A 27,794-nucleotide genomic window follows, 5' to 3' on the forward strand; every position below is an offset into this window, starting at 1 on the left:
CTTTTCACGCCTTTCGGTTTTTGTCGGTTTCTGCAAATGACTTCTTGTTTGTCGCCGTCTCTTTGGTGAAATTAAGAGCAGATCTGGCAGAAAAATTCAATCTTTCTGTTGGGTTTTTTTTTTTTTTTTCCCCCTCTCTCTCTCTTGAATTCCACCCGATACCGGTTTCCGTTGAAGCAGGAACCAAAGAAAGGTAGTCTTTTTGACTTTCTGTTGTTCTTTTTTCTGTTCTTTGTGTTGAAGTCTTGTGGAATTGACGGTTTGGATGGGTTTATCAGATGAACAGGTTAGAATGGGGTTTTGGTTTTGATTGCAACTTGGTTGATCTTGTTTGTCTTGCCGGGTACTGTTTTCATTTGTTCACACAAACACATATATGGGAAATGGTTCTATGCGATCGACCTCATGGGAACTTCCCATGAGGTCGAGTTGTGTGGGCGCCACCGTGATGGGTGTCAAACATCAACACCGTGCATTTGATGGGGTCTCCTTTAAATTATGGGATATCTCAAAAATCAGCCGTATACGGAACTCAGGTGGGCCATACCATCTAAAATAATGTGAAGACATGCCTAAAACATATAAAAGCACTTGGTGGGGCCCACCTGAAATTTGGATGCCCTGAAACTTGGTCTGACCCCTCATCCAAGTGAGACGCACATAATGAATGGGCTGAATTTGTGAACTACATCTCGGTGGGCCCAACAAATGATTAATGGGAGGGTAGCCCCTCTCAACTTTTGTATGTGGTGTGGCCTACACAAGTCATGGATTGACTTGATTTTTAAGCCTGAGGCCCACCATGGAATGGTGCATCTGACTGATGGGGTAGATGTTCGACACACATCACGGTGGGGCCACACAGCTCGACCTTCTGGGAACTTCCCATGAGGTCGACAGCAAAGAACCATTTCCTCACACACACATATATATAATCCGCTCTTTTCAGCATTTTCGATCAATTCGGCAAAATGGGTCTTCTTCTTGGTTTTTTTTTTTTTTTTAAATTTTTTTTTAAATTTTTATTTTGTAATTATTAGAAGATGATGATGGTCTTTTAGTTCCTTTCCCCCCTTTTTTGTCTGGATGTTGTAATCTGATTTTGGTCTACTGGGGTCTTTTTCAGTGTTGTCAGTTGATTTGGCGAGATGGGTTGCTTTGCTTCTTTCTGATTTCATTGAATTTTGGGTTTTATTAGAAAATTTAGTTCAGTTTTTTTTTTCTGAACATTTGAGTCGGATTTTGTTCAATTTGGGTCTGCTTCAGTGTTGTCGATATTAAGTTGGCAAAATGGTTTCTTTGTTTCTTCAGATTTTGTTGAATTTTGGGTTCATTAAAAGATTATGATAATTTTTGTTCTGTTTTTTTTCCCCTTTTTCTGCGGAGTATTTTAATCAAAATTTGTTCATTCGGGATCTGTTTCAGTGTTTTTCAGCAAAATTTGTTTCTTTATTTCCTCTAATTTTGTTGAATGTTGGGTTTATTAGTACATTATGAGAGTTTTAGTCCTGTTTTCCCCCTTCTTTTGCTGCATTTTTTTTAACAGAATTCATACAATTTGGGTCTGATTTAGTACTTTCTATCTATTTGGCTAAATGAGTTTCTTTGTTTCTTCTGCTTGTTGAATTTTAGTTTATTTAGAAGATTATGATAGTTTTAGTTATGTTTTCCACTTTTTTGCTAAATATTTTCATCTGATTGTTCAATTTGGATCTGTTTTTGGACTTTTGGTCCGTTTGCCTTAATGGGTACTTTTGTTCTTCTGTATTTTGTTGAAGATTCTGTATTCGAAGAAAAGGATTGCTTGGTTCGTTTTGCCATCATTTTGTGAATAGTCTGATTGTGATGATTTTTGGGTATGCTTTAAGAATTTTTGATCTTGTAACTGGAATGTTTTTTTTTTTTCTTTCTTTTTCCCAGAATTTTGATGAAGATCGGGTTATCGAATGAAGAGATATTTTTAGTCATGTATCTTTTTTTTTAAATCCATTTGCTGAATATTTTATCTGATTTTGCTTAATTGGTGGTTTGTTTTAGTGTTTTTGATCCTTTCTGCAGAATGGGTATCTTTGTGTCTTCAGAAATTTGTTGAAGAAGGTTGGGCTTTATCTGGAGAAGATGATAGTTTTAATTTAGCATTTGGGAATTGATATCTACAACCACCCTACCTTTTTATTTGCAGCATCATTTCCTTTCCACTTTGGCAATACAAAAGCACAAACTTTGTATTTTGTCACCATTAGTGGCAAGTGTTAGTAAGGGTGGGTCTTGCTAGTCCTCCTTTGATCTTAGCCTTCTTACTTTGAATAATTTAATGTCATTTTTCTTGATCATCGTCTACTTAGATTTTTCTATCCTTTCAGTGAAATAAGTTTTTGTTGCCTCTTCATAACAATTTTTTTTTTTTTTTTTTTTTTTGTTGAAAGATAGTTTGTTTTTTCTTCATAATATATTGTTGAAAATTGAGTTCCTCAGAAGAAAGTTTTTCCTTTCTTCTTTTTAGTTTTGTTTTTTCCTTTATGTTTCTAAAATGCATTTCTTTTCAATTGCAGTCTGTTAATTTTATCCATTCCACTTTTTTTTCCCCTCTAATTTATTCCATGTTTTAAATTTTCTTTGAAGGTTGAGTTTTAGTTTTGCAAACTATTTTAATTTTGTTCTGTTCAACTGGAGTCTAAATAGGGTTATCCTCAATTTAAATGGTTGCTTTTTTTTTTTTTTTTTCTCTTATGAATTTTGTCAAAAATTGGATTTATCAGAAGAAGAGGATAGCTTTATTATTATTATTATTATTATTATTATTTATTTAAATATTTTTAAATTTTATTTATTTATTTATTTTAAATATTATTGGGGGTGATTTTTATGCTCTGATATTTTGATGTAGGATATGCACATAGCACAATTTTGATCAGTGGCTATTTTTGCAATTGTTTTTCCTGTTATTGGTTTGGGTGTATATGTTTGCACCAAATTTCGTGAAATAAGATGAATTTTTGCTCCAAATTAGACTGTTTAATCCTGATATTTGGTGCAACCTAATGCACCCTAAGCATTTTTATTCCTTAGTTGTAATTGGGTTGTTTACCTTGTCTTCTTTGATGCTCACAGTCTTGAATTTCAGCTCAAATTTTCGAGTTAGTTGGTTTGTGAGAATCAGCATTTGTTGCGACTTTTGCTTGGATCGCTGAAGTAGTTCTTCTGGACATGGCTACAAGAAAGACATCAGTTACAGCACAGAAGGATTCCTGCGGGTTTACATCTGTTTTGGCTTCTGCCCTTTTCGAATGGGTATTGATATTCCTGTTGTTCCTTGAAGCTTTCTTCTCATACCTGGTGACGAGATTTGCTCGTTTCTGTGAATTGCAAACCCCATGCCTGTTATGCTCAAGGCTTGATCATATCCTCGGCGGTGAAAAACGAGGCTTCTATTGGGATCTAATCTGCCAATCCCATAAGTTGGAGATCTCGTCATTGGTTTATTGTTGTAGTCATGGAAAACTCACTGATGGTCACGGGATGTGTGAAGATTGCTTCTCTTCATTTCCCACCAATAAGATAACGAACTATGAAAAAGACAGGTTGTCAGTGGCCAAATTGGGGTCGTTTCTTGAATACTGTGTTGATGACAAACACAACATTCGTCTGAAATTACCCGCAACAGTTGACGGAGAAGAGTTGGTAAGTAACCTGTCACTCAAGGATCTAACCTCCAGATCATCGGATCCAAGGCACTGTTCATGCTGTGATGAGACGTTGAGTAACAGGGATGCTCCTAGATCTTCACAGACCAAATCAACTGGTGTTGGGACTGCTGAACTTGATGTTGCAGGATCATGTTCGATGGGGTGTAGTCATTTACACCATCGAGATGGCTTGAAGAAGAGAAGGGAAAAAGCATATGTATCAGCAACGACATCTTACCTTGGGAACCCTGGATTCGATCCATTGTCACATGTTGGATACACCGAGCTCAAGATTACATCTGACACTGAGTCAGAAGTAATGATCTCGGATGACGATGATGGAATTTCTCTGGTTCGTGAAGCCAGCACTATCAATTTAGAATTTGTAGCTCAATGTGTAGAACCAGAGTCTAGCACCATTCTTCCGGAAACATTGCCTGAAACTATATCTTCCGATTTGGGTGTAGAGAAGCTGGTCCATCAAACTCCTATGTTGGAGCCTTCACTTTCAGTTCCACTTGAGCAATTTCATCCGAACTTGTATCTTAGCGACCGCGTCGTCACCGCGGTTCCAACGCCGCGACTCACGCACCGACCTGATACCCAGGCTAGAAGATGTCAGTCTGCGTTTATTCCAAAGAAACGCTGCGCGTTGCGAATCTCGAGGGAATCTCTACAACAAGTCTCATCAATCAACGATAAATGCATCCCTTATCCAAGTACAACCACCCCACTCCTCCTTTTCCTACAAGTCAAACCTCTCTCTCTCTCACCATTCCTCTATTTCTCATTTTCAACCCCAACCATACTTCATTAATTACACCCACCACTCCATCCATCACTCTTAATATCCTCTTTCTCTCATTTACTCAAACAATCTCCCAAGCAACCCAAACTCTCACACGTCCAAGCACCTCTCTCTCCCAAGCCAAGTGTGGCCCACTTTCCCCACCCCTCTCATCTCTCATCTTCACCATCCAAACCCCATCATCCACCGTCCAAGGAGAAGGCAAGGAGCTTAGGAACCCAATGGATCAAGGAGAAGGCCAAGAGGTGGGTGATCTACCGTTGATCTCAAATTTTGGGGTCACTTGTTGTGGGACCCACATGATGTATGCACTGTTTAAGGGAGGGCTCATTAGTGGTGGGGTCCCTCCCCTTTCACGTCTCTCTCTCTCTCTCTCTCTCTCTCCATCTCTTTCTTTATATGATATTTGATGATGAAGGGGTGAGTGTGGTCCACCTCAATCACATATTCATGTGGGACCCATTGGATGAATGTGTTAGATCTATGCCATCCAGCCCATTAGCGGGCCCGAATGGAAGGGAAAACATAAGTATAGGTTGATCCAAATCACGTGGGCCACGTTCATGTGGGACCCATCATGATGCGTGTTTGTCTAGAGTCCAGCGTCTCGACGCCGGACGTGAAGTAGGGGTAGCTAACATGGAGTGTGTGTAACCGACATGGGGGTGTACTAACGAGCTAACCAAATGGTGGGCCACTCATGTAGGCCCCACCTTGATGCCTATAGTTAATCCAAGCCGTCCATCCCTTTCCTCGGATCATTTTAGGTGTTGAGACAAAAATTTAAGCATTTCTGGGGTTCTGGCGGGCCATAGTTTAGCAAAAGGTGGTTTTTACCATTGAAACCCACCCCTGATGGTTGTATGCAATGAAATACCTTGAATATTAGACTTGTTTGGTCCATCTCGGGCTATGGAATTCAATGGGTGGGGTGGATTTCGTTGTTATGGGCCCCACCTAGGAAAATCTGTAGAAAAACAGATTTTTTAAAAATAAATAAATACACTGCCTGCCTGACAGATGGACCAGCTTGGCCTCATGGCTCCAGCTGTGGGCCCCACGTGATGCGTTTCGAACATCAACACCTTGCATTTGATGGGTCCCCTTTGTCCATAGGACGTCCCCAAAAATCAGCCGTAAACGGAACTCAGGTGGGCCATACCATCTAAAATCATGTGAAGGCATGCCTAAAACATATAAAATCATTTGGTGGTGCCTACCTGAGTTTTGGATGTGACTGAAACTTGGTCTGGACCCTCAACCAGGTGGGACACACATAATGGGTGGGCTGGATCTGTGGACCACATCATGATGGCCCCCCTGACCGTGACCCTATGAACCGACTGGATGACAAATAAATATTACAGTGGGTCCCCTGGTCCGCATGACCTTACGAATAGGTTGTATGGAAAATAAACAATACGGTGGGCTCCCTTAGACCACGGGACCTTATGAACAGATTGGATGAAAATAAACATTAAGGTGGGCCCCCTGGTCCACGTGACCTTACCAACAGGTCAGATGATAAATAAATATTATAGTGGGCCCTAGACCCATGTGATCCTATGAACAGTTTGGTTGGAAAACAAACATTACAGTGGTCTCAGGGTCTATGTGACCTTATCCACATATTGGATGGAAAATAAACATTTATGGTGGGCCCACACGGGACCCACTAATGTATGTTTTGTATCCACACTGTTCATTTATTTTGTGGGGTCCACCCTATTTATGTGCCCCAAATATGGGCCACCCTAGGCAAGTCCACCGTGATGAGTGTGTCGGACCCTCTGTCCTTCTAATTTTGCCAATCATGGGCTGTCATATGAGGCCCATGTGACTAGGCCTATTTTGATGTATTTATGGGCCGTCCATTAAGGCCCACTTTGATTTGTATAAGGCCATTAGTTGAGGCCCATCTTAATGTATTCATGGTCGCCCACTAAGGCCCACTTTAATATATATGAGACCATGGTTTGAGGCCTATTTGATGTATTGAAGGCCCATGGGTCGAGGCCCAATGGCTTGTACATGAGGTCCATTACAACGTGATTCTACCATGGTTCATGTGTTGACTATTGTAATGGGCTACGCCTTGGGAGCAATGATGGTTTGACGTCCACATTGAATGGATAATGTTGGTTAAATGTCCACATTGTCACTCTCCCTAAGGCCCACTGATAGGCCCATACTTGTAGTAAGTAGGCCGTCTAGGCCCATCTCCGTTATACACAGAGCCCATCTCTTAATACATGTTTAGTATAGATTCATAATCATACACATCATATGTATGCCTGATATGAGGAGTGACCGATCATAGCATATGCCTTCGGGTAGACTGATTATGGGCTCCCTGATAGGCGGAGTTGCCCCATATAAGTGCATGGTACACGCAGGACTGTTGCATGACTGGTAGTGTGACTCATGCACTTGCATTTGTGTGATTGTAGTTACTGTATGCCCTAGTGACATCAGGGCCATAGCCTCAATCAGACACATCGTGGATGGCGGGATTGATACCGAAAATATTTGTTTAGCATACGGACACCATAGATGTCCCGGGTGAAAATTCTTAAACCTCGATGGTACTGGAGGATGACTCCAACTAGACCAGTGGATACATGAGCGCGCGAGGGCCGTATACCAGTAGGCCGCGTCTCCCATCGTGTCGTGGTCGGTTGGAAAGGGGTGTGACCTTACACTTTGAGTGAGGGAGCAATTTCTAGGTTGAGTTTGACCGGCTCGAGGAATCGGTCCGCTATCGATGAGCCGGGCCCGATATTCGGCGGATAGTGAGGTCTCTTCCACCCTCCCGGTTGTGCGTCCGGATAGGGCTGTCGTAGAGTGTACTTGACCGGTGATTATCCAGACTGAGAACCGCACCGATTTGATGCTCTAGTGAGGAGCTACATTGATATGTGGATGAGGATTGACATGCTTGACTTGCATTCTGCATCGCATGGCCTTGATGTGGCCGATCGTATTCATGTTTTGCACCGTATGGCCTTGGTATGGCTGATCGCATACATGTGTTCATCAGCATGATTTCGCATTTCTCTGACCTTGCATCCTGAGCACGCTCATATTACGCACACTCTTACACCACCCTCTAAGCTTTCTATAAGCTTATGCACGATTGATGCATGCAGGTGACGCCAAGACGCAGCCGTAGCTTCGCCGCCGTTGGAGTGTGCAGTCGAGCTTCTGGAGTTTTTGTTACTTTCAGTATATTGTATTTCCTTTCCATATGCCTTGTACTCAAAGTTTTGATCATAGTGGATTTTGTGATGGTGTTCTTGTGGTTATTGTTCGTGGGTTATGCTTTTGTTATGCTCATTACGAACCAAATGATATTAGAAATCCTCCTTGTGGGATCCCAGGATCGAAACCTGGTAATTGAGTTCTGGAAGCTGAGAATGGGGTTCTACGGAGGCTGTCAATTTAGAATTTGTAGCTCAATGTGTAGAACCAGAGTCTAGCACCATTCTTCCGGAAACATTGCCTGAAACTATATCTTCCGATTTGGGTGTAGAGAAGCTGGTCCATCAAACTCCTATGTTGGAGCCTTCACTTTCAGTTCCACTTGAGCAATTTCATGCAGGCGAGCCTCATGGCGTTTCATCTGTAACATCTGCTGCTGTTGTTGTTGGGCATGGATTGGAGGAGCTTAACTGGCATCAAGCTGAAGAAAGGGGCAACCACCCCACGACAGCATCTGAACTTGTGGACTTCTCATCTGCAGTATCCGAACTGGGCAACCACCCCACTACAGCATCTGAACTTGTGGACTTCTCATCTGCAATATCTGAATTCATCTCTCCTTGTGGATTTCCCCAGTCAGCCAATGCCGAGAAAGCTCTGGTTGTAATATCTGAAGAGAAATGTGAGTGCATTCTTCTCTCTGACCTCATGAAATATATTCAGCATTTGCTTGCCACGAAAAACTATAAATGCAGGGCTTGCCATCTGATGATTTGAATCATTCATATGGTGGGAGATACACCAAAATATCCCCCATCAGATGATACTAACTGCCTAATTGGGCCCCACCAAATGTGGAACAGCAGTTGTATTCCATTTTAATTGGACAGGTAGGATCATCTGATAGGTGCGATATAAAGGCAAGCTCCATCCACAAGATGGGGTACCGTATCTTTGACCAAGCAAAAAACGAAGGCCGTTTCTTTCAATCGAGCATCATATGGTATCTCATTATCCTTTCCATTGTGTGAACTGGTTTCTTGCAGTAAATGCTACAGTGATTGGTGACACGGCACAGGTGTCTGTCATGGGGAGTGGGGAGGTTGTCAAGTACGAAAGGTCTACTTCAACAAAATCAGATTTTAAAATGGACACGGCATCAAATGAGCCTGGTCCATCAATACCCAGTTGTATGGATTTAAATGATGCGTACAAGCTGGCCATTGGTAACAAAGGAAGCCATCCACTATTCATGGGAAAAGATTCTCCCAGAGGGCATGAAGATTTGAAGCTATTGCTTTCACAAATATCAGCTGCCCGTGGGTTCGAGCTTTCATGGAATGATATGATTCCTAGTCCAAGATTGCTGGGACATGGCGAAGATGTAAAGACATCTGAAGCTTCTAGCTCTATCGAAACGCAGTCACTTCAAAAAAGGCCTTCAATGGAGAGAAATGAATCTGGGTTTGATTCCTTGGATGGTAGCCTTGTCAGTGAAGCTGAAGGAGAGAGTGCAATTGATCAGCTGAAACGGCGAATTGAGTTGGACCGGAAATCCATGCGTGCTTTATATAAGGAGTTGGAGGAAGAAAGAAGTGCTGCTGCAATTGCTGCAAATCAAGCAATGGCCATGATTAACAGGTTGCAGGAGGAGAAAGCGGCGATGCAGATGGAGGCGTTGCAGTACCAAAGAATGATGGAGGAGCAAGCAGAATATGACCAAGAAGCACTGCAGAAATCAAACGACCTCCTTTCTGAAAAGGAAAAGGAAATTCAGGATCTGGAAGCAGAACTTGAAAATTACAGGAAAGGATTGCTAGATGAATTGATGGGGGAGAAAATACGGGGGCCAAGGAACAGTTTGAACGGAGAGGCAGGAGCTGATTCTCATAGTTCATGTTCCGATGTCAATTGCCATGAGAATAACACCGACCTTCATTCTAACCCTGGAAAAACCGACATGGTGCATGGGCACTACAATGGGAATAAGGTGGCCGTTTTGAAGGATTCTTTCTTCGATTTTGAAGACGAGAAGTTGTATATTTTGAAATGTTTGAAGAGACTGCAGAAGAAGCTTCATGCAATTTCTGATAATGGGGTCCATGTTGATGTATCTGGAGTTGATGGAAGTAGAGAAGGCTTCCCTGATAAAAAATGTGAGGATATCACGCAACATGGGTTTAATGAAGAACATTTATTTGTGGGTGATGCTGTTGAAAATGGTGGGTGTTGAGTGTCAAATATTGCATATTTTTCCCCATTTATATCTTGGTTTTATGAACATGATAATGCTTAATGCTATATTTTATAAATGTTTGTGTTGTAAGGTGAGTTTAAGAGCTTGGATTGAAAGCATGGATTTGATGCTCAAGAATCACTAAGGAAAAGAATGGATCTTTGGAGATCAAGATTAAAGATTTCAAGACTCTAAGATTTAAGAAAACCAAGTGGAGAGGAAGAAAGTGCAGAAATTAGTGTAAAAATTCATGTAGAAATTCATAGAATCGAGCTTCTATGTCATTGAAGGTCGCTCGATGACTTCAAAGAAGTACGAGAAAAATCGAGTTTGGATCTTGGACAAATTGAATGTAGTTCTCGATGACATCGACCTTTTGAAGATTTCTAAAGCAACTCGCTGGACTGTTCTGGACACATTCTTGATTATTCGAACATAATTTGATGACATCGAAGGCAGGTTCGATGACATGAAAGGTTATGCAGTGCGAAATGGCGCGACTTTCGAATTCACGTTACTCTCGATGTCATTGAACGAGTTACGCAGAGTTATGCGGACTGTGTAAGTTTGAGGTAGTTTTCCAATTTTACGCGAACAAGGCTATAAATATGGGTTTTCTAAAGACTTTTGAGATATTTAGGGTTTCAAGGAGCACATCCAAAGGGTGGAGGAGCCTCCCAAGAGTTTTTCTTCTTTCCTAGTTTATTTTTAATGCTTTATTTTAAAGTTTTAGATCCAATCATGTCTATGGTTGGCTAAATCTCTTAGCTAGGGCTAAGAGGTGAAGCTCGTAGCATGTTGGGATGAATTTCTTGCTTTGATTTTTTTTCTTGTTGAACTTCTTTGATTCTAATTTGATATTAAAGGAATATTTTCAGTTTTTTTATGATTTATTGTGACTCAAATTACAATAGATGTTGTGATAGCTTTGGATATCTTCTTTTCCTATTTTGAGATTGTGAGATTGGTAAATCCTATTATTCACCATTGTCTCCTGGGCATGGTAGGGTGATGGAATCTCTTCCAATCTTCACAATTCTCTTCTATTGAGAATTAGGTCAACGAAAGTTCAGATTTGATTTAATTGATATATCTTCCAATTGGATAGGATAGGTCTCCAATTCCAACTATGTTCCTTGAAGACGAGAAGTTGTATATTTTGAAATGTTTGAAGAGACTGCAGAAGAAGCTTCATGCAATTTCTGATAATGGGGTCCATGTTGATGTATCTGGAGTTGATGGAAGTAGAGAAGGCTTCCCTGATAAAAAATGTGAGGATATCACGCAACATGGGTTTAATGAAGAACATTTATTTGTGGGTGATGCTGTTGAAAATGGTGGGTGTTGTCGAGAGGAAGGGCTTCAAGGAAATGATACAGAATCGCTTGGTCCGGATGAGGTGACCCAAGGAAATAATCAGATAGATCACAATGGGCTGCAGTCCAACATGTCCTATGCTAAGACTGATTTGGTTGCTATAGTAAATGAAGTTTCACATTTGAATGAGAGGTTGAGGATCCTTGAAGCAGATCGGAATTTTCTTGTGCATAGTATCAATTCACTTCGTAATGGAAATGAAGGAGTACAATTCATTCAAGAGATAGCTGGTTACCTACAGGAACTAAGGAGGATAGGGATGATGAGTAGAGAGCAAGCTGTTGCTTGACAATTCCCACTGTGTCATCTTGAAGGTAATTGCTATAATTTACAACTTACTAATGTTAGAAAGCTGTTCTTCCTACTTGTCAAGGAATTAAAGGGTCCTTAAGGCATTAGGATGTGCAGTCCCCTGATGAATTGCCGAAGGACCTTCTTGTGCATTAGATATGGATATTAACGGAGAGAGATAGCTTACCTATCTATGACGCCATTATAGTAGAATTCAGATGCCGGATAGTTGAATTCGAATGTTGGATAGTCGAATTCGGATGTCGGATTGTAAGGCCCATATCCTAGTCCGCAGTTCCTTAGACCCTGCGATCTTTCTGTCGAATTCGGTAAACTGCGACTTGTAATCGACATTTGCACGCGACCTGAGTCACACCCTATCAACTCGAGACTTATACCCTTGTGATTGTGCAGTTGCCGCGGTTTCAACGCCGCGTCTTGTGCGCCGATGCGATACCTGTGCCAGGAGTTGTGGGCCCATGTTTATTTTGAAGGAAATCTGTGCATTTGCAAAACTCAAGAGAATCTTTACAACCCATCGCATCAATCAATCAATTAAGTCAAGTACACCTATCACTCACTCATCACCTCTCTCTTCCCCAAAGTCAACACAACCCATATCTCTTAAGTCAAGTACACCCATCCCTCTCCCTTACAACCCCCTCTCTCTCTCTCTCTCTCTCTCTCTCTTCCCTACCCATTTTCTAAGCAATCCCAAGAGAGAGGACCGTCCAAGCTCTAAAGAGAGCAAGGAAAGCCTAGTGTAGTCCACTTCTTACCCTAAGATCTCACCATCCAACCCTTCAAACTTCATCATCCACCCTTAAAGAAGAAGCTTAGGAGCTAAGGAGTCCAAGGAGCTAAACAAGGAGTCAATCGGTGGGTGATTTTAGGATATCCACTGTTAATTTTCATTTGAAGGCCCACTTGTGATGGGACCCATTTTGATGTATGTGTTGTAAACAAAGAGGGGCCCATAATGGCGAGGTCCCTCCACTACCTCGTCCCTCTCTCTCTCTTCCATATTTTGCAGCCCACCATGATGAATGTATTTTATCCATGCAGTCCACTGAGTGTGCCCACCTGGCAGTTCGTTTGGATGGGCCTGATTGGAGGAAAACACATATATCAGCTTGATCCCCAGCAGTGAGCCACATGTACGTGGGACCCACATGCTGTATGTATTTTATTCAAACTGTCTATCCGTGGGACCCACCTAGTGCATGGCCCATCCTCACCGTCCAGCAGGCCTGGACGGTGGGAAAACCATAATTATCAGGTTTAACGGGTGGGCCACACGTGGACCCCACCTTGATTTTTACCGGATCGTCCGTCCCCCGGGAGGTGGGGCCACCAGACGATGCAATCCATCTAAAGGCCGTCCGTCCGTCCATCTCTAAGTTACAGTAGGCATGGGTGATTAAAAAATAAAAATAATAAAAATAATATATATATATATATATATATATATATATATATATATATATATATATATCAACTTTATTCTAAGCTGAGGTGGGCCACACATGTGGACTCACCTCTGATGGATGCATTTCATCCCTGTTGTCCACCATCCATTGCTGGATGGTGGGACCCAGGTGATGTATGTGCCTTATATCCTGGACATTTGTCCAGGGCTGGCGTGAGGTCATCCACGTGTGTGGCCATCCACGTGGGACGTGAATCCCCACGATGATGTATGTGTCACACGTGTGACACATGTGTCATGTGGGACTCACCTTGATTTATGTATTTTTGTATCCACACCATCCATCTGGACAGTGTGCTGAGTGGGGCACGCTTGATGTATGTGTTTCATTCCTGTTGTGTGGCGCGCACCATGATGTATGTATTTCTCCACGCTATCCATCTTCTCTTGACGTGGGACCCACCCCACACGTGCTGCACGTGTGGGGGTGGGCCCCACCTTGATTTATGTGTTTGATTCCAGCCGTCCGTCCATCCAGGGATGGGACGCGGGACCCACCTTGATATATGTGTTTTGTGCCATGTCGTCCATCTGTTAGCTGGACGTGTGGGGCCTACCTTGAGGTATGTGTTGCACACACCATCCCTCCATGGGACTCCACCACGATGTATGTGTTTTATCCATCCCGTCCATTCAGATGGGCTAGATGTGGGCCCATCATGATGTAAATGTTTTATCTGCATCGTCCATGGGACATGGGCCTAACGTGATGTACATGTTGTATCTACTCCGTCCAACCACGTGAGACGTGGGGCCACCATTATATATGTGTTGTATATTCACACCATCCAGGCCATGGGGCCCACATTGACATATGTATTGTATATCAGCACCGTCCATTTGGATGGCCTGTGTGGGGCCAATTGTGATATATAGGTCTTATCCACACTGTCCATCTGGACATGCCGTGTGGGGCTGACCGTGATATATGGGTCTTATCCACACCGTCCATAGGTTGGGACGGGTGGGGCCCACCTTCATGTATATATTTTATATCTGCACCGTCCATTTGTTGGGGACGGTGGGCCTCTTGATGCATGTATTCTATATCCAGCCGTCCATTCCACTTGATATATATGAGGCCCATGTGATGCGGCCTACTTGATGTATATGAGGCCCATGTGATGCGTCCCACTTGATGTATATGAGGCCCATGTGATGCAGCCCATTGTGATATGTGAGGCCCATATGATGAGGCCCAGTGTCATGTATGTGAGGCCTATGTGATGTATATGAGGCCTATGTTATGCGACCCATTGCGATGTATACGAGGCCTATATGATAAAGCCTGTTGAGAAGTATATTAAGCCCTTGTGTGAAGCCCATTGTGATGTATATTGAGGTCCCTTATATGAGGGCATGGGCCCCACTATATGTTTGGCCCTATAAGGATCACTCCTTGGGAGCAATGTTGGTTGAATGTCCACATTGATGGGCAATAATGGTTAAATGTCCACATTGTGACCTTGACATGAGAGGCTGTTTAGGCCCATCCTTGATATGAGGAGAGTACATCATCATCATATAACATGCTTATTATAGTTTCACGATTCATGCCCATGCACATCATATGTATGCTTGATATAAGGAGTGATTGATCATAGAACATGCCATTGGGTGGATTATTATAAAACTCCTTGATAGGAGAAATTGCCCACATGAGTGTGCAGTATGTGTAAGATTATTGCATGACTGGAGAGTATGATTCATTCATCTCGCATTTGTGTGATATGATTTCTATACGCCCATCTCACATTTATGTGATATGAATTCTCTATGCCCTAGTGACATCAGGGCCATACCCTCCACAAGCATATCGTGGATGGCAGGATTAGATACCGAAAATACTATTACTAGCATCAGGGCGCCCCAACGTCTACATCGAGTGGATATATATAAGCGCATGGGGCCGTATACCAGTAGGCCTCCCACTGTGTTATGGTCGATTAGGAGGGGGTGGCCTTACACGCCCGAGGGAGTAGGCAATGTTAGACTCCGACCGGCTCATAAATGGGTCTGCTATCGACGACGATATTGGTAGGCGGATAGTGAGGTCTCTTCCACTTACCCAAGCGCTTGATGGGGCGGTGGCGTAGAGTGTACTTAGACCCGGTGATGATCTCGAGATGTACTGATCGATATGTGGAATTATTGAGTATGATTTGCATACTCTTTTATATCCATTCATTCATTAATTCACTATTCTAGTGGTGCGCAACTAATTGTTATGTGTACCTTCGCAATGGCTAGGATTTCGGTTGGGGCACGCGACCAACTTGAGATCGAGTCTACCACATTGAGTTTGGCTATCCAAATTTAGGTATGGGACTGGTTTGAATAGAAGTCCTTGTGATGGACCCCATACCTGCGATACTACGTACTATTATCCCAACTTCACATTCCACTTGGTCATTTCATTCACACTACATATTGCATTACATTCTCAAGACATAACATTTGGTTTACTATGCTTCTGTATTCAAACCGATTAAGGTTGATGGTATTATGAACTTGCCAGGATCTACATATTGCATTACATCCATGGCATATGGTATTTTGGGTTGCTTTATATGGCCTAGATGAGGTGGACTGACGGTATTTGTGGACTCGTTAAGATTTGCATATTACATTGTATCCTCGGTATATGATATTTGGTTTATTATGTCTCCACGCATAATCGATCTACATTGCTTCTTTAGTATATGATATTGGTTTATTATGTTTTTGCATCGCATAGCATTTAGATGAAGTCGATGATATTTATGGACTTATCGGCATGTTTTCGCATTGCTTTGATATTGTATACTTGACACTTACCTTACGCACACACACTTACACTACCCTCTAAGCTTTATAAGTTTTATGCATGATAGATGCGTGCGAGTAGCGTTAGGTCATAGCAACGTTGAGCTTGGAGCCTTCAGACCTCTGAAGTTTTAATTTTTGATATATGTATTTCCCTTTCATAATTAGTGTTTATATTAATGGATATGTGATGATGATGTTGCCTTTTGATTTGGGTAAACTTGTGGTTATGCTTGTTTATAAAGAAATTCATGTTGAAAATCCTCTTTGTATGATCCTAAGATCAAAATTTGGAGCTGAGATGGGGTACTACGGAGGTTGGCACCGGATTCGGCGATTGGGAATTTTATGAGCCGGTTTCTTAGTTTGGATGTCAGGATCTTCCTTTCCTTTACACCTCTTTAGAGAAGATACGATGAGATTTTTACTTCTGTCGTGGTGTAGGATTGGAGACCCAGCCCTGTTAATATAGATTAGAGGGGCGATGAGTTTGAAACGTTGGTCGATGGGTCAAATGACAACATATTTAGAATTCCAGTTCCTCTAAAACACTGTGTGCATATCATAGTTGTAGCACTCCACCCCTTACATGAATTTCTGGATGTATCACAACGTAGTGGGGCCCGCTGGTGCACCCGATCACATTATCCAACTCTTAGGACAATCTAGACCGTTGATCAATAAGGCCCACCTTATAGAATTCTTACAAGACCATCAGTTGTCCATCGATAATTAAGACAATTTCAGCATATAAATTGGCATTGATGGTTCTCTGACCGCAGCATCCTAGTCCATGTAGGACATTTCATATTCTGGTTCATTTAGATCAATTTCACACCCTTTATTTTGTAGGAGCTTTTGAAGCACCGCGTGGTATCTAGTTATCATAATATTCACATCCCACTACACATTTTGATTGAACTGTTTAGGCATTATTGGATGCTGTTTGTTGGGCATTTGACTGGCCATTCCCCTTGGAGTAAACATAATGTGAAATGAAGTTGATGAAGTTTTCAAGGATTGTTATGACCACATGAGTGTTTAAGATAACCATCCATATGCAACAACATGTGCCAGCTTGGCATTCCTGAGAAGAAGATCTAAGAACTCCATCTGGTGGATGGATCACTCTACGTAGATGTGCTATGCTTAAAAACATGCTGATCTCTACTCATCAGATGGCTTCAACATTCAAAGCAGTGGAGGGCTAAAGTTCTTTTAAGCCATTCCTCTGCTTGCAATACTGTGGCCCACTTAATGACCTGATTTCCTTGGTTACCAGGTAGGTTGGTGAATTTGGTATGCGGTTGGGGTACAAAACATGCAGAATAACCCCAGTTTGCTACGCATATAAAAATAATACATACATACTCACACACACACACACACACACACACACACACACACACACACGTTTGTATGTATGCATGCATTATGGATGTATTGTAGGAATCCTATTTGGGTTGGCAAAACAGGATACTTAAAAGCTGACTGCAGATTTTCAGGTGAAAGCGATGCTGATATAAATAGAGAATCTAACATACTTTTCAAAATATAAAAATAAATAGAGAATCTACATGGTGGGTCCTACATAATACCATATGTATATTAAATGTAAGGAATCAACATGGTGGTCCCACCTCCTCTCTCTCTCTCTCATGCAGGTTCTGAGATGGGAGTTGCCATGTCAGGTTTTGATCACTAATTATTCGTAAAAATGGCCAACGAGTTGGAGGTGAAGTGTAAAAAATGTGGGGAGCCTAGATTTACTGTATCAAGGATCGAAAAGCTTTTATAGTGGTTCTAGACAACTACGTGAAGTCATAAACCATTCCATTATGGGTTCTTGAAGGTTCTGAATGATTCGATGCAATTAATGCAGCATTTCGTCTCTTTTTCTGGTTCCTCCAAATTCCATTCAGCATGAACAAAATAGATAAGTATTAGTGTATCATTCCCTTTTAGTCTTTGATAATCAGGAATGTGTTAAAATCATTACATGTGGTGCAATAGAACTCCACAACCATGTAGCGGACTCTACTACCTAACATGTTACTCTAAACTCAGAAACTCACATTCAGGTAGGTCATTTGTTTGAAATTGGATTTTCAATTTGCAACACCAAATGTGATGCTTTCTAAAGAAAATCCCACCAGTGCACCTCATCGGGGTTCAATAGAACTCCACAACCATGTGGTGGACTCTACTTCCTAACACATTGCTCTAAACTCAGAAACTCACGTTGGGGTAGGTCATTCCTTTGAAATTGGATTTTCAATTTGCAACACCAAACGTGATGCTTTCTAGAGATAAAATCCCACCAGTGAACCCAATTGGTGTTTAATAGAACTCCACTCCAAGGCAGTAAGGCTCAGAGCAGTCTTTGTTGGGGACCTTCCACAAAACCTTAGGATCTAGCCTCCCAAAACAAACCAGAATTATGAGATAATAAAGCAATGAAATAAATCAAAGCATAAACCACACCATACAAGAGATTTTTACGTGGAAAACCCTCAAAGAGGTAAAAACCACGGGACCTCGTCCAAATCAACAATCCACTATGAAGTAGAACGTTACAACCTTCTTCACTCACGCAGGAGTGGATAAACAATAAGAGAATAAAAGAAAAACGGAGAGATCTCACCGATCACGAGGACGTAGAAGCGCTGAGATGTTGATTGCACAGTAGATCACCTCCACAAGCATAACCTCCCTTCTACAAGCTTCCTCTCTCTCTCTTTTTCTCTCTCTCTCACACATTTGATAGCCCTAAACCCTTTAGCAAACCCTTACAAAGCTTTAGGAAACCCTCTTGCATTACCTAAAAAGGCCCTAGGCACCCCTATTTATAGTTTAGGAAACTCCTTTCCGCACCTTATCGCTAAAGGCCTTATATTTCTGTAGTCCACACAAGATCCAGACTCAAATTTGCGTAAGCTCGACTGGTCGAGCCGACTCCATGACCGGTCGAGTAGCCCACTCGACTGTTCAAGCACCTCCCTCGACTGGTCGAGCACCCTGAAGAAAAATATTTGATGGTCGCTGGACTTTGAGTCGAGCCCCACTCAATCGGTTGAGCGCCACCCACGACCCGAGAGCCCACTCGGCCCGGTCGGCGAGCCATGATGAATTACTCCGATTTTTCACTCACTAATCCTGTCTCTCCTCCGAATTGAGGAGGAAAAATCTCATCAAATCTCCCCCTTTTTGACTTAGGAGGGATTCACCTTCTTCAAGCCGCATGGTTTCTACAAACCTCAAACTTGCCCTTGAGCAAAGTCTTGGCCATTATGTCTAACCCATTATAGTCATGTGTGGACTTTCTTAAGTGTAATACCTTCTGCTTCCAAGGTATCACGACCGGTGATACCGAATTTCTATGTGCTTCTACTTGGAATGCCGACTTGGATTCTTGCTCAAGTGTATAATATTTTGACTACCGTAATAGACCACGTACTGCTCCTGCTTCAGGCTAAGTTCCTATAGGAACCTCTTCATATAAAGCATCTCTTTACATGCCCTTATGACTGTAATGTACTCGGCCTCTGTCATCGACAATGCTACGACCTTTTGTAGCTTGCTCTACCAAGAGACCGCTTCCTTTATAAACGTGAACATGAACCTCGATGTAGACTTCTTGGAGTCTATGTTACCTGCCATATCTGCGTCTGTGTAGCCCTCTGATAGAGGTTTTTCATCACCATATCATAGGCTCAACCTGGATGAGCCTCTTAGATACCACAGTATCCATTTCACCACTGCCCAATGCTCTTTGCCAGGATTGACAAGATACCACCGGTGACAACACCAACTGCATATGCTATGTCTCAACGTGTACACATTATAACATACATCAAATTTCCTACCACTAACACGTAGGGTATCTTCCTCATCTCATCCACCTCTGCCTTCGTCTTATGACACTGCTCAATCTGAAGTGACCATCTAATGGAGTATTGATCGGCTTCGCTGCATTCATATTGAACCGCTCTAGGACTTTCTCAATATACCGCTCTTGTGACAAGCAAAGCTTTCTACTACTTCTGTCACGGGTTATCTCCATTCGTAGGATCTGCTTAGTTGGGCCCAAGTCTTTCATCACAAACGACTTGCCCAACTCCTGTATTTCACCTGTCAATCTTGATGTCTTTTCCCATGATGAGCATGTCATCAACATATAACAACAGAACTAAGAAATCACCATCGAGAACTTACGCGTGAACACACGGTGGTCCGACTCCGTTCGTTATACCCATGTTGTAACATGAACGAGTCGAACTTCTTATACCATGGCCATGGAGCTTGTTTCATCCATACAAGCTCTTCCTTAGCCTACACACCATATGCTCCTTGCCCTTGACTTCGAACCCCTCTGGTTGGTGCATGTAGATCTCTTCTTCTAGGTCACCATGGAGGAAGGCAGTTTTAACATCTAACTGCTCTATTTCCAGATCCATGCTAGCCGTCAACCCAAGTAACACCCGTATGGATGTCATCTTCACCACTGGTGAGAATATCTCTTCGAAGTCTATATCTTTTCGTTGACCAAAACCTTTCACCACAAGTCTGGCCTTGAACCTCGTCTGTGAATTCTTATGCTCAATTTTCTTTCTGAACACCTAGTACTTGTTGCTCAAAGCTTTCTTGCCCTTAGGCAATTTCATCATATCATAAGTGTGGTTCTTATGCAAGAATTTCATCTCCTCTTTCATAGCTTTCAATCACTCTCCCTTATGCTCATCAGCTAGGGCCTCAGAATAATCTTCCGGCTCTCCCCCATCAGTGAGCATAATGTACTCATGCGGCGAGTACCTCTTGGACGGTTATCTGTGACTAGATGACCTCCTCACCTGTGGCTCAACAGGTGGATCAAATGGGGGCTGCTCTCCTGGTCCATTTTCTGAAGGAACTCCTTCGTCCTCTACACCTTGTTGTACTCCCCCGTCATCAGGCACCACGGGAGGAATAATCGAATTCATATCCTCTAGCTTACCTAAACTAAGCTGGTTCTTCTCTGGCTTACCAATGTCTTCTATATACTGATCTTCAAAGAAAACTACATCTCTGCTCCTGACGAGCTTCTTCTCGGTCGGATCCCACAATCTGTAACCGAACTTTTCATCACCGTACCCCAAGAACACATATTGCCTGATCTTCATATCGAGTTTGGACATCTCGTCCTTTGGTACATGAACGGATGCCTTGCAGCCAAATACCTTGAGATGACTGTACGATGAATCCTATCTAGTCCACACATTCTCAGACACTTCTCCATTCAACGGGGCTAATGGAGACCTGTTTATCAGATACACTACTGTGTGCATTGCTTCTCCCCAGAACGTCTTGGACAATTTCGCATGGGATAACATACATCTGATTCTCTCTACAATGGTGCGATTCATTCTCTCAGCCACACCAATGTGCTGGGGGGTCTTGAGAACCGTCTGTTCACGCCGTATACCCAGGGATTTACAATAGTTATGAAAGTCGCAATGTATTCACCACCATTATCAGTGCGGATGCATTTCAATGATCTACCTGTCTCTCTCTCGACCATAACATGGAACAATTTAAACACACCAAAGACCTTGTCCTTGAATTTCAAAGCACAAACCCAAACTCTCCTAGATGTATCATGTATAAAAGTGACAAAATACAATGCCCCGCCCAAGGTTTTTGTCCTCATAGGACCATAAACATCAGAATAAACCAAATCTAATGCATGTACTTTATTAATATGAGAAACAAATTTAATAAATGAAACTTTATGCTGTTTCTCTAATAAACAATTAATATAGGTTTTGAGAGGTATACATGTCACGTCTGTAAGGAGCCTCTTCCTCGTTAATAGCTGAAGCCTCTTTTCACTCATGTGGCCTAGACGCCTATGCTACACGTCAATAACTGAATCTTCCGATGTGTTCAACCCACCCTTGCACACACTGACACTTACCTTATAAAGAGTGTAACACTTCTTTCCTCTACCTGCGATCAACGAACCCTTGATGAGCTTCTAGCGCCCACTAGCAAATCGGCTTTCATAGCCATCATCATCCAACCTTTCCGTCGACATCAAGTTGAGGTGAAGGTCTGGGATATGCCCCACATCCCTGAGAACCAATATGCAGTCCACATCGGTATTCACACAAATATCACCGACTCCTACGATCTTCGATACGTCAAAATTTTCCATTTTCACGGTCCCATAGTCACGGACTTATATCTTGTGAAGAAGTCCTGCGTGGAGTCGTATGAAAAGAAGCTCCCGAGTCAATCACCCAATCGGTGTCTTGACTCGTAGCCGTGAGACATACATCATATCTGTTGAAAGAATAATTATAACGTCGCCATCTGAAGCGACCGCAGGGAATCTGATTCATCTTCCTTCTCATTTCCTTTTTCTTTCTTGTCGTTCTTATTCTTACGACATTCATGCTTATAGTGGCCCTTGTTGCCACAATTCTAGCATTCAACATTCTTCCTGGTACTCGATTTACCTCTTGATTTATCTCGAACCTTCCCGCTCTTTCTGTTCTTTCCTCTCCCCCGTTCCTGTGTCACAAGGGCTTGTTGAGTAGACCCTTGAGACTTCCTCCTTTTCTCCTCATTGAAGAGACAACTAGTTACTTGTTCCATGGATACCTTTCCGTCTGAGCGCGAAATTACTTAGAGACACCACCAATGCCTCCCAACGTCAGGCAATGAGCTAAGCAATAGTAAAGCCTATAATTCATCATCCAGGACCATCTTCATAGTAGAGAATTGGTTCAATATATTGTTGATCTCATTCATATGCTTACCCATAGAACCACCATCTTTCAACTTGAGATTCACAAGTCATCTTATCAGGAAGATTTTATTACTAGCTGTCTTCCTCTCATACAGCCCTTCGAATTTCAGCCATAGGCTAGCTGTTGAGGTCTCCGTAAACACATGGTGGAATACGGAATCGTCCAACCATTGTCTAATAAACCCCACCACCTTTCGGTCCATCTTTTTCCAATCATCATCAGACATATCCTTGGATTTTGCTGATATGCCTAAAATTAAAAAATATAAGTCCTTGCAATAAAGTAAGTCCTCCATCTTAGCCTTCCATATGGTCCAGTTAAAACCATTGAGGCTGATCATCCTTGATGAGCCACCTTCCATAATTCAAAACTAATCCTACCCGTTCAATGGACTTATCTCTAATACCACTTTGTTGGGGGCCTTACACAAAACCTTAGGATCTAGGCTCCCAAAACAAACCAGAATTATGAGATAATAAAACAATGAAATAAATCAAAGCACAAACCACATGATACAAGGAAATTTTTACATGGAAAACCCTCAAAGCGGTAAAAACCACGGGACCTCGTCCAAATCAACAATCCACTATAAAGCAGAACGTTACAACCTTTTTCACTCATACAGGAGTGAATAAAAAATAAGAGAATAAAAGAAAAACAGAGAGATCTCGCTGATCACGAGGACGTAGAAGCACTGAGATGTCGAGTGCACAATAGATCACCTCTACGAGCATAACCTCCCTTCCACAGGCTTCCTCTCTCTCTCTCTCTCTCACACACACCTTTGATAGCCCTAAACCCTTTAGAAAACCCTTGCAAAGCTTTAGGAAACCCTCTTACATACCCTAAAAAGCCCTAGGTACCTCCTATTTATAGTTTAGGAAACTCCCTTTTGCACCTCTTACGAAACTACCTCAGATTTTTGCAGTCCGCACAAAATCCGGACTCAAATCTGCGTAACCTTGACTGGTCGACACTATACACTCGACTAGTTGAGCCGGTCCCTTGACTGGTCGAGCACTGTCCACTGAGCTCGCTGGACTTTGAGTCGATAGATAAGTATTAGTGTATCATTCCCTTTTAGTCTTTGATAATCAGGAATGTGTTAAAATCATTACATGTGGTGCAATAGAACTCCACAACCATGTAGCGGACTCTACTACCTAACATGTTACTCTAAACTCAGAAACTCACATTCAGGTAGGTCATTTGTTTGAAATTGGATTTTCAATTTGCAACACCAAATGTGATGCTTTCTAAAGAAAATCCCACCAGTGCACCTCATCGGGGTTCAATAGAACTCCACAACCATGTGGTGGACTCTACTACCTAACATGTTACTCTAAACTCAGAAACTCACATTCAGGTAGGTCATTTGTTTGAAATTGGATTTTCAATTTGCAACACCAAATGTGATGCTTTCTAAAGAAAATCCCACCAGTGCACCTCATCGGGGTTCAATAGAACTCCACAACCATGTGGTGGACTCTACTTCCTAACACATTGCTCTAAACTCAGAAACTCACGTTGGGGTAGGTCATTCCTTTGAAATTGGATTTTCAATTTGCAACTTGTAATGTGATGCTTTCCAGAGATAAAATCCCACTAGTGTAGCCCTCATTGGTTTTCTAGTACCCTGGGCCATCCTCTGCCAGGCTTGAACTCTATACCATGCCATGACAACCATCTTCATTTTGTTTAACTCAACACTCTAATCAGGGTTGGGATTTGATTTACATGCTGAATCATGACCCAAAATAATGAAACTTTTAGTGATAATTCACCAAGTACAAGTTGATTGACCAAGGAATCAAAGATATTGAGAAGACAATACAGGAGAGCCAAGACTAAAGGCATGGATTGCAGAGCAAAGGATGGAATTTGATATGCTAGATTTTATAAATTTTCTTGTGGACCATCTTCTGGGGCCCTAATGACATTGGAACGCTGAATAGCTTATTGAGTTACCTATGCAACAACACCAAGGCATTCCAACTTGTATATGCAACAACCCTGAGATCACACCATTACAGCTTGTATTAAGTGGCCAATTTACTAATTAAAGCCAAATATTTCTAATGGGATTTAGAGTATTTGTGTGATTATATGCAATTTATTGACATGGATGGTTATGATTAGAATTAATGATGGATTAGGACTACACTACACACACGTACACACATGCTCGCACAACGCACGCATGCATATTGGAAAAGTATGGATGCAAGTAGAAAAGTCTTTCACGGATAGTTGAAGAAGGTTGGTGTTTTTCATATTTGAGTATTCAGTCCCCCCATGTTTTTTTCTTTTTTCTTTTTTTTTTTTTTTGTGCGAAAGAGCAGCTTCTACACATGCAGCCTTATTGCTTTCTCTGCACTTGAGCATCAGTTTAAGGTCTTTCATTCTCATATTTGCCTTGATTTTGTTTTACCTACATCATTTAGTAATTGCTACAAAACAAGCCATGGATTGTGTGAGTAATGAATCTTCTATCAGTTGCTGTATTTTGTTATCCACTAGTTGTAATTGGACAACTAGAAAGCCAAGGATTGGTTAATGGAGGAACACTGGTGGTTGCTAGCGCTAAGAGTACACATCGATTTAAGGTACAGGTTTCCATGTGCAGAAGTGGGAAATACTAGCTGCCTTAGATTGTTGGAAAAAAAAAAAAACCTGCTTTTGGGTTTCCACCTCTTGTGCTTTGAAGGGTCTCTTGGCTTATGTAATTCCTTTGATTTTGTGATTGTTCTGTTTTATGGGGGCATTTGGATGCATAAGTGGAAGTGGCTTGGGTTACAAATGTTCAAATTAATCAAGAGGAAATGACAAATGTCCAGTGATGTTTCCTAGAATTCAAAATGAGGAAGTAGTCCCCGAATCTCAGTTAATTTACTTTCAAGTCCAGCTTGAAAGTAATGTGGTAAATTTTATTTTTTTTTCTAAAATGGAAGTAATGTAATTGCAATTTCATAAAACCTTGTCAATATGTGGGATTAAGGTGAGATAACACTGTTAAGTCTGGATTATTTTCTTCCATGCTCTTTGCATTTCATTGATAAAAAGATGGGATGTTTGGCACAAGTGAGAGCGGATTGTGGAATGGTGGCATTTGTTCAACTGAATGATGACTTGTTTAGGATAATCTCCCATGCCCCCATTGTCCATCATGATTGCGTGTAGGTAGTGTACATGAAGTTAAGACCTTGTGATGTGTGTCTGTTTCATGAGATGCATAGACTGTTGTAGCATGGCTTCATCTAGGAGAAAATGAGATGGAAGTTCTGACAGTCATCCAAATGATTTCAATCATCTCGAAGTTGCTCGAGGGCCAAAACAACCTAACCTTCTTTGTGATTGGATGCTTATCATCATCATCTTCATCATTGTCATTTAAGTGCTATCCAATCTAATTGGGGTCAGTGACATGAATCGTCTATCTCATTTCTCTCACCAAGAACCATATCTGTACCATTTAGGTCTCCTATAAATATCTTCTTTCCATTTTGAAATTCCTTGTATTAGTCCATCCATGTCCTCTGATAAATCTCTCTTAATTCTCTCCTCTAATCCTGCCTACGGCAGTTACGAGTTGTGACCAAGTTATTTTCTTCATAGTTAGCAAGATATTCCATGAAGAGGTTTAATAATCCCTTCTAACACATATCAGCCCTCTGCACATCATGACATGTCAAATGGACATGGGTGCATGATCCAAGCCATCCATCGGGCGGATGTACTGTTTGGATTCCATGTTGCAAAAATCGAGCCAGTCCATGGATCACTTCAGAACAGTTCATGAACAATTTACAGGGAAATTAGCCAAGTTTTTCTAAGATTATGATCATCATCATCTAAATCATGTCCCAACTAGTTGGGGTTGGCTACATGAATCCTGTTCCACCATTCCACTCTTTGAACAACCATATCCTCAGTTAAACCACAGGTCCAAGTTTTCTTAATATGCTCGTTTATTTCACAGCGAGGGGACCGGCTTGATTTTGTGGGCAAACGGCATCTACAAGGTGAACATCCACCTGATGGACAGCGTTGCTCTCATACCCATGTGCCACATTACCACATGTGGGGGCATGTAAATTTGCTGACATAAACACGGGTTTGGAAGTCGCAGAACCCCTTCTGTTTCTTAGGGGATTAAGGCAGCAAGGATATCCAAATCCAAGAACCGGTTAATGCTTGCACTTTGCCCTGAATTTTTTATTCTGTAACTGGAAATCCATTTTGTTTCTCTTTCAATATAGAAAAGGGTAGTTGATTCTGAATTTTAGAGTGCATATATTCAAAAATCCATTTTGAAATGTGTGTTAATATTCCCAAGACATCCTCACCAATCTCTGATTAGTGTATTTGAGTGGGCCCTACATGTTAAAATCTATTTTGGACTAACCTATGATTGGGTTTACTTTTTCAGGCAACAGTCACCAAAATGGAAATAAATCAACATTCCTGATGATGAACCGTCAAGTCAATTATCGTGATGTGGGGGAAGCCAGAATCATCCCGTCCCGTCTCGTCCCAAGAAATCACAAGCAAATTTCAAGGTCTGTCGGAGAGGATCTGTACATTGTCATCAGCTTATTGGGGTTTGTTTTTTTCGGTTTGGCATCGTTTGGCATTCTGCATTTGCTTTTGCTTCTAAATATTGCTTGCAGAGTTTTGGGTGAAGGTTGGTTTTTTATGATTGTTTTGAGCCATGAGTGAGAAATTGTGAGAGGGGTGGTTTTTGTATGTAACCATAGCATCTATTTATTATTGTAAGCATTGGCTTTAAGCAAGCCCATCTGATGTTTCCTTTGTAAATTTGCATTAAATAGACTTGATAATAGTGATTAAATAGACTTGAACTGATTGGAAACTAATGGGCCTCTTGATCATGACAATCCTGACGTTAATCGTGAAAAAATTGCTATGGTGGATGGGTGATGGCATTGATTTGATCACATGGTCCTGACCGTCCAATAGTTGTGAGTTTGCACTGATGTTTTTGCTGTGCTGGTGCCTTAAACACGTGGACGGTTGATCATTGATTTGGATAGTCCATTAGGTCTGCCCCGCTTTTTATAGGCCACAATGATAAAATGGCATGGACCTG

The 27,794-nt window shown here is 41.7% G+C and overlaps 1 protein-coding gene across 1 annotated transcript; it reads left to right on the top strand.

The window, feature by feature from the left end:
• On the top strand, nt 1–27,561 carry LOC131249647 (myosin-binding protein 1-like). Its single transcript, XM_058250433.1, has 7 exons — nt 1–193; nt 3,125–4,242; nt 7,927–8,377; nt 8,742–9,921; nt 10,391–10,478; nt 11,040–11,622; nt 27,114–27,561. Exons 2-6 carry the CDS (start codon nt 3,208–3,210, stop codon nt 11,595–11,597), a joined length of 3,312 nt encoding a protein of 1,103 aa, XP_058106416.1. The 5' UTR covers nt 1–193; nt 3,125–3,207; the 3' UTR covers nt 11,598–11,622; nt 27,114–27,561.
• The last annotated feature ends 233 nt before the right edge of the window (nt 27,562–27,794 follow it).

The sequence above is a fragment of the Magnolia sinica genome, chromosome 6 (assembly GCF_029962835.1).
Source record: "Magnolia sinica isolate HGM2019 chromosome 6, MsV1, whole genome shotgun sequence".
Classification (NCBI taxonomy): domain Eukaryota; kingdom Viridiplantae; phylum Streptophyta; class Magnoliopsida; order Magnoliales; family Magnoliaceae; genus Magnolia; species Magnolia sinica.

What these genes read in the sequence shown, in the direction of transcription:
- LOC131249647 (XM_058250433.1), top strand. Translation starts at nt 3,208, where the DNA reads ATGGCTACAAGAAAGACATCAGTTACAGCACAGAAGGATTCCTGCGGG. An exon ending in GATGCTGTTGAAAATGGTGG is followed by an intron (nt 9,922 to 10,390) that starts GTGTTGAGTGTC and finishes CATCGAAGGCAG; the next exon opens with GTTCGATGACATGAAAGGTT. An exon ending in CATTGAACGAGTTACGCAGA is followed by an intron (nt 10,479 to 11,039) that starts GTTATGCGGACT and finishes CCAATTGGATAG; the next exon opens with GATAGGTCTCCAATTCCAAC.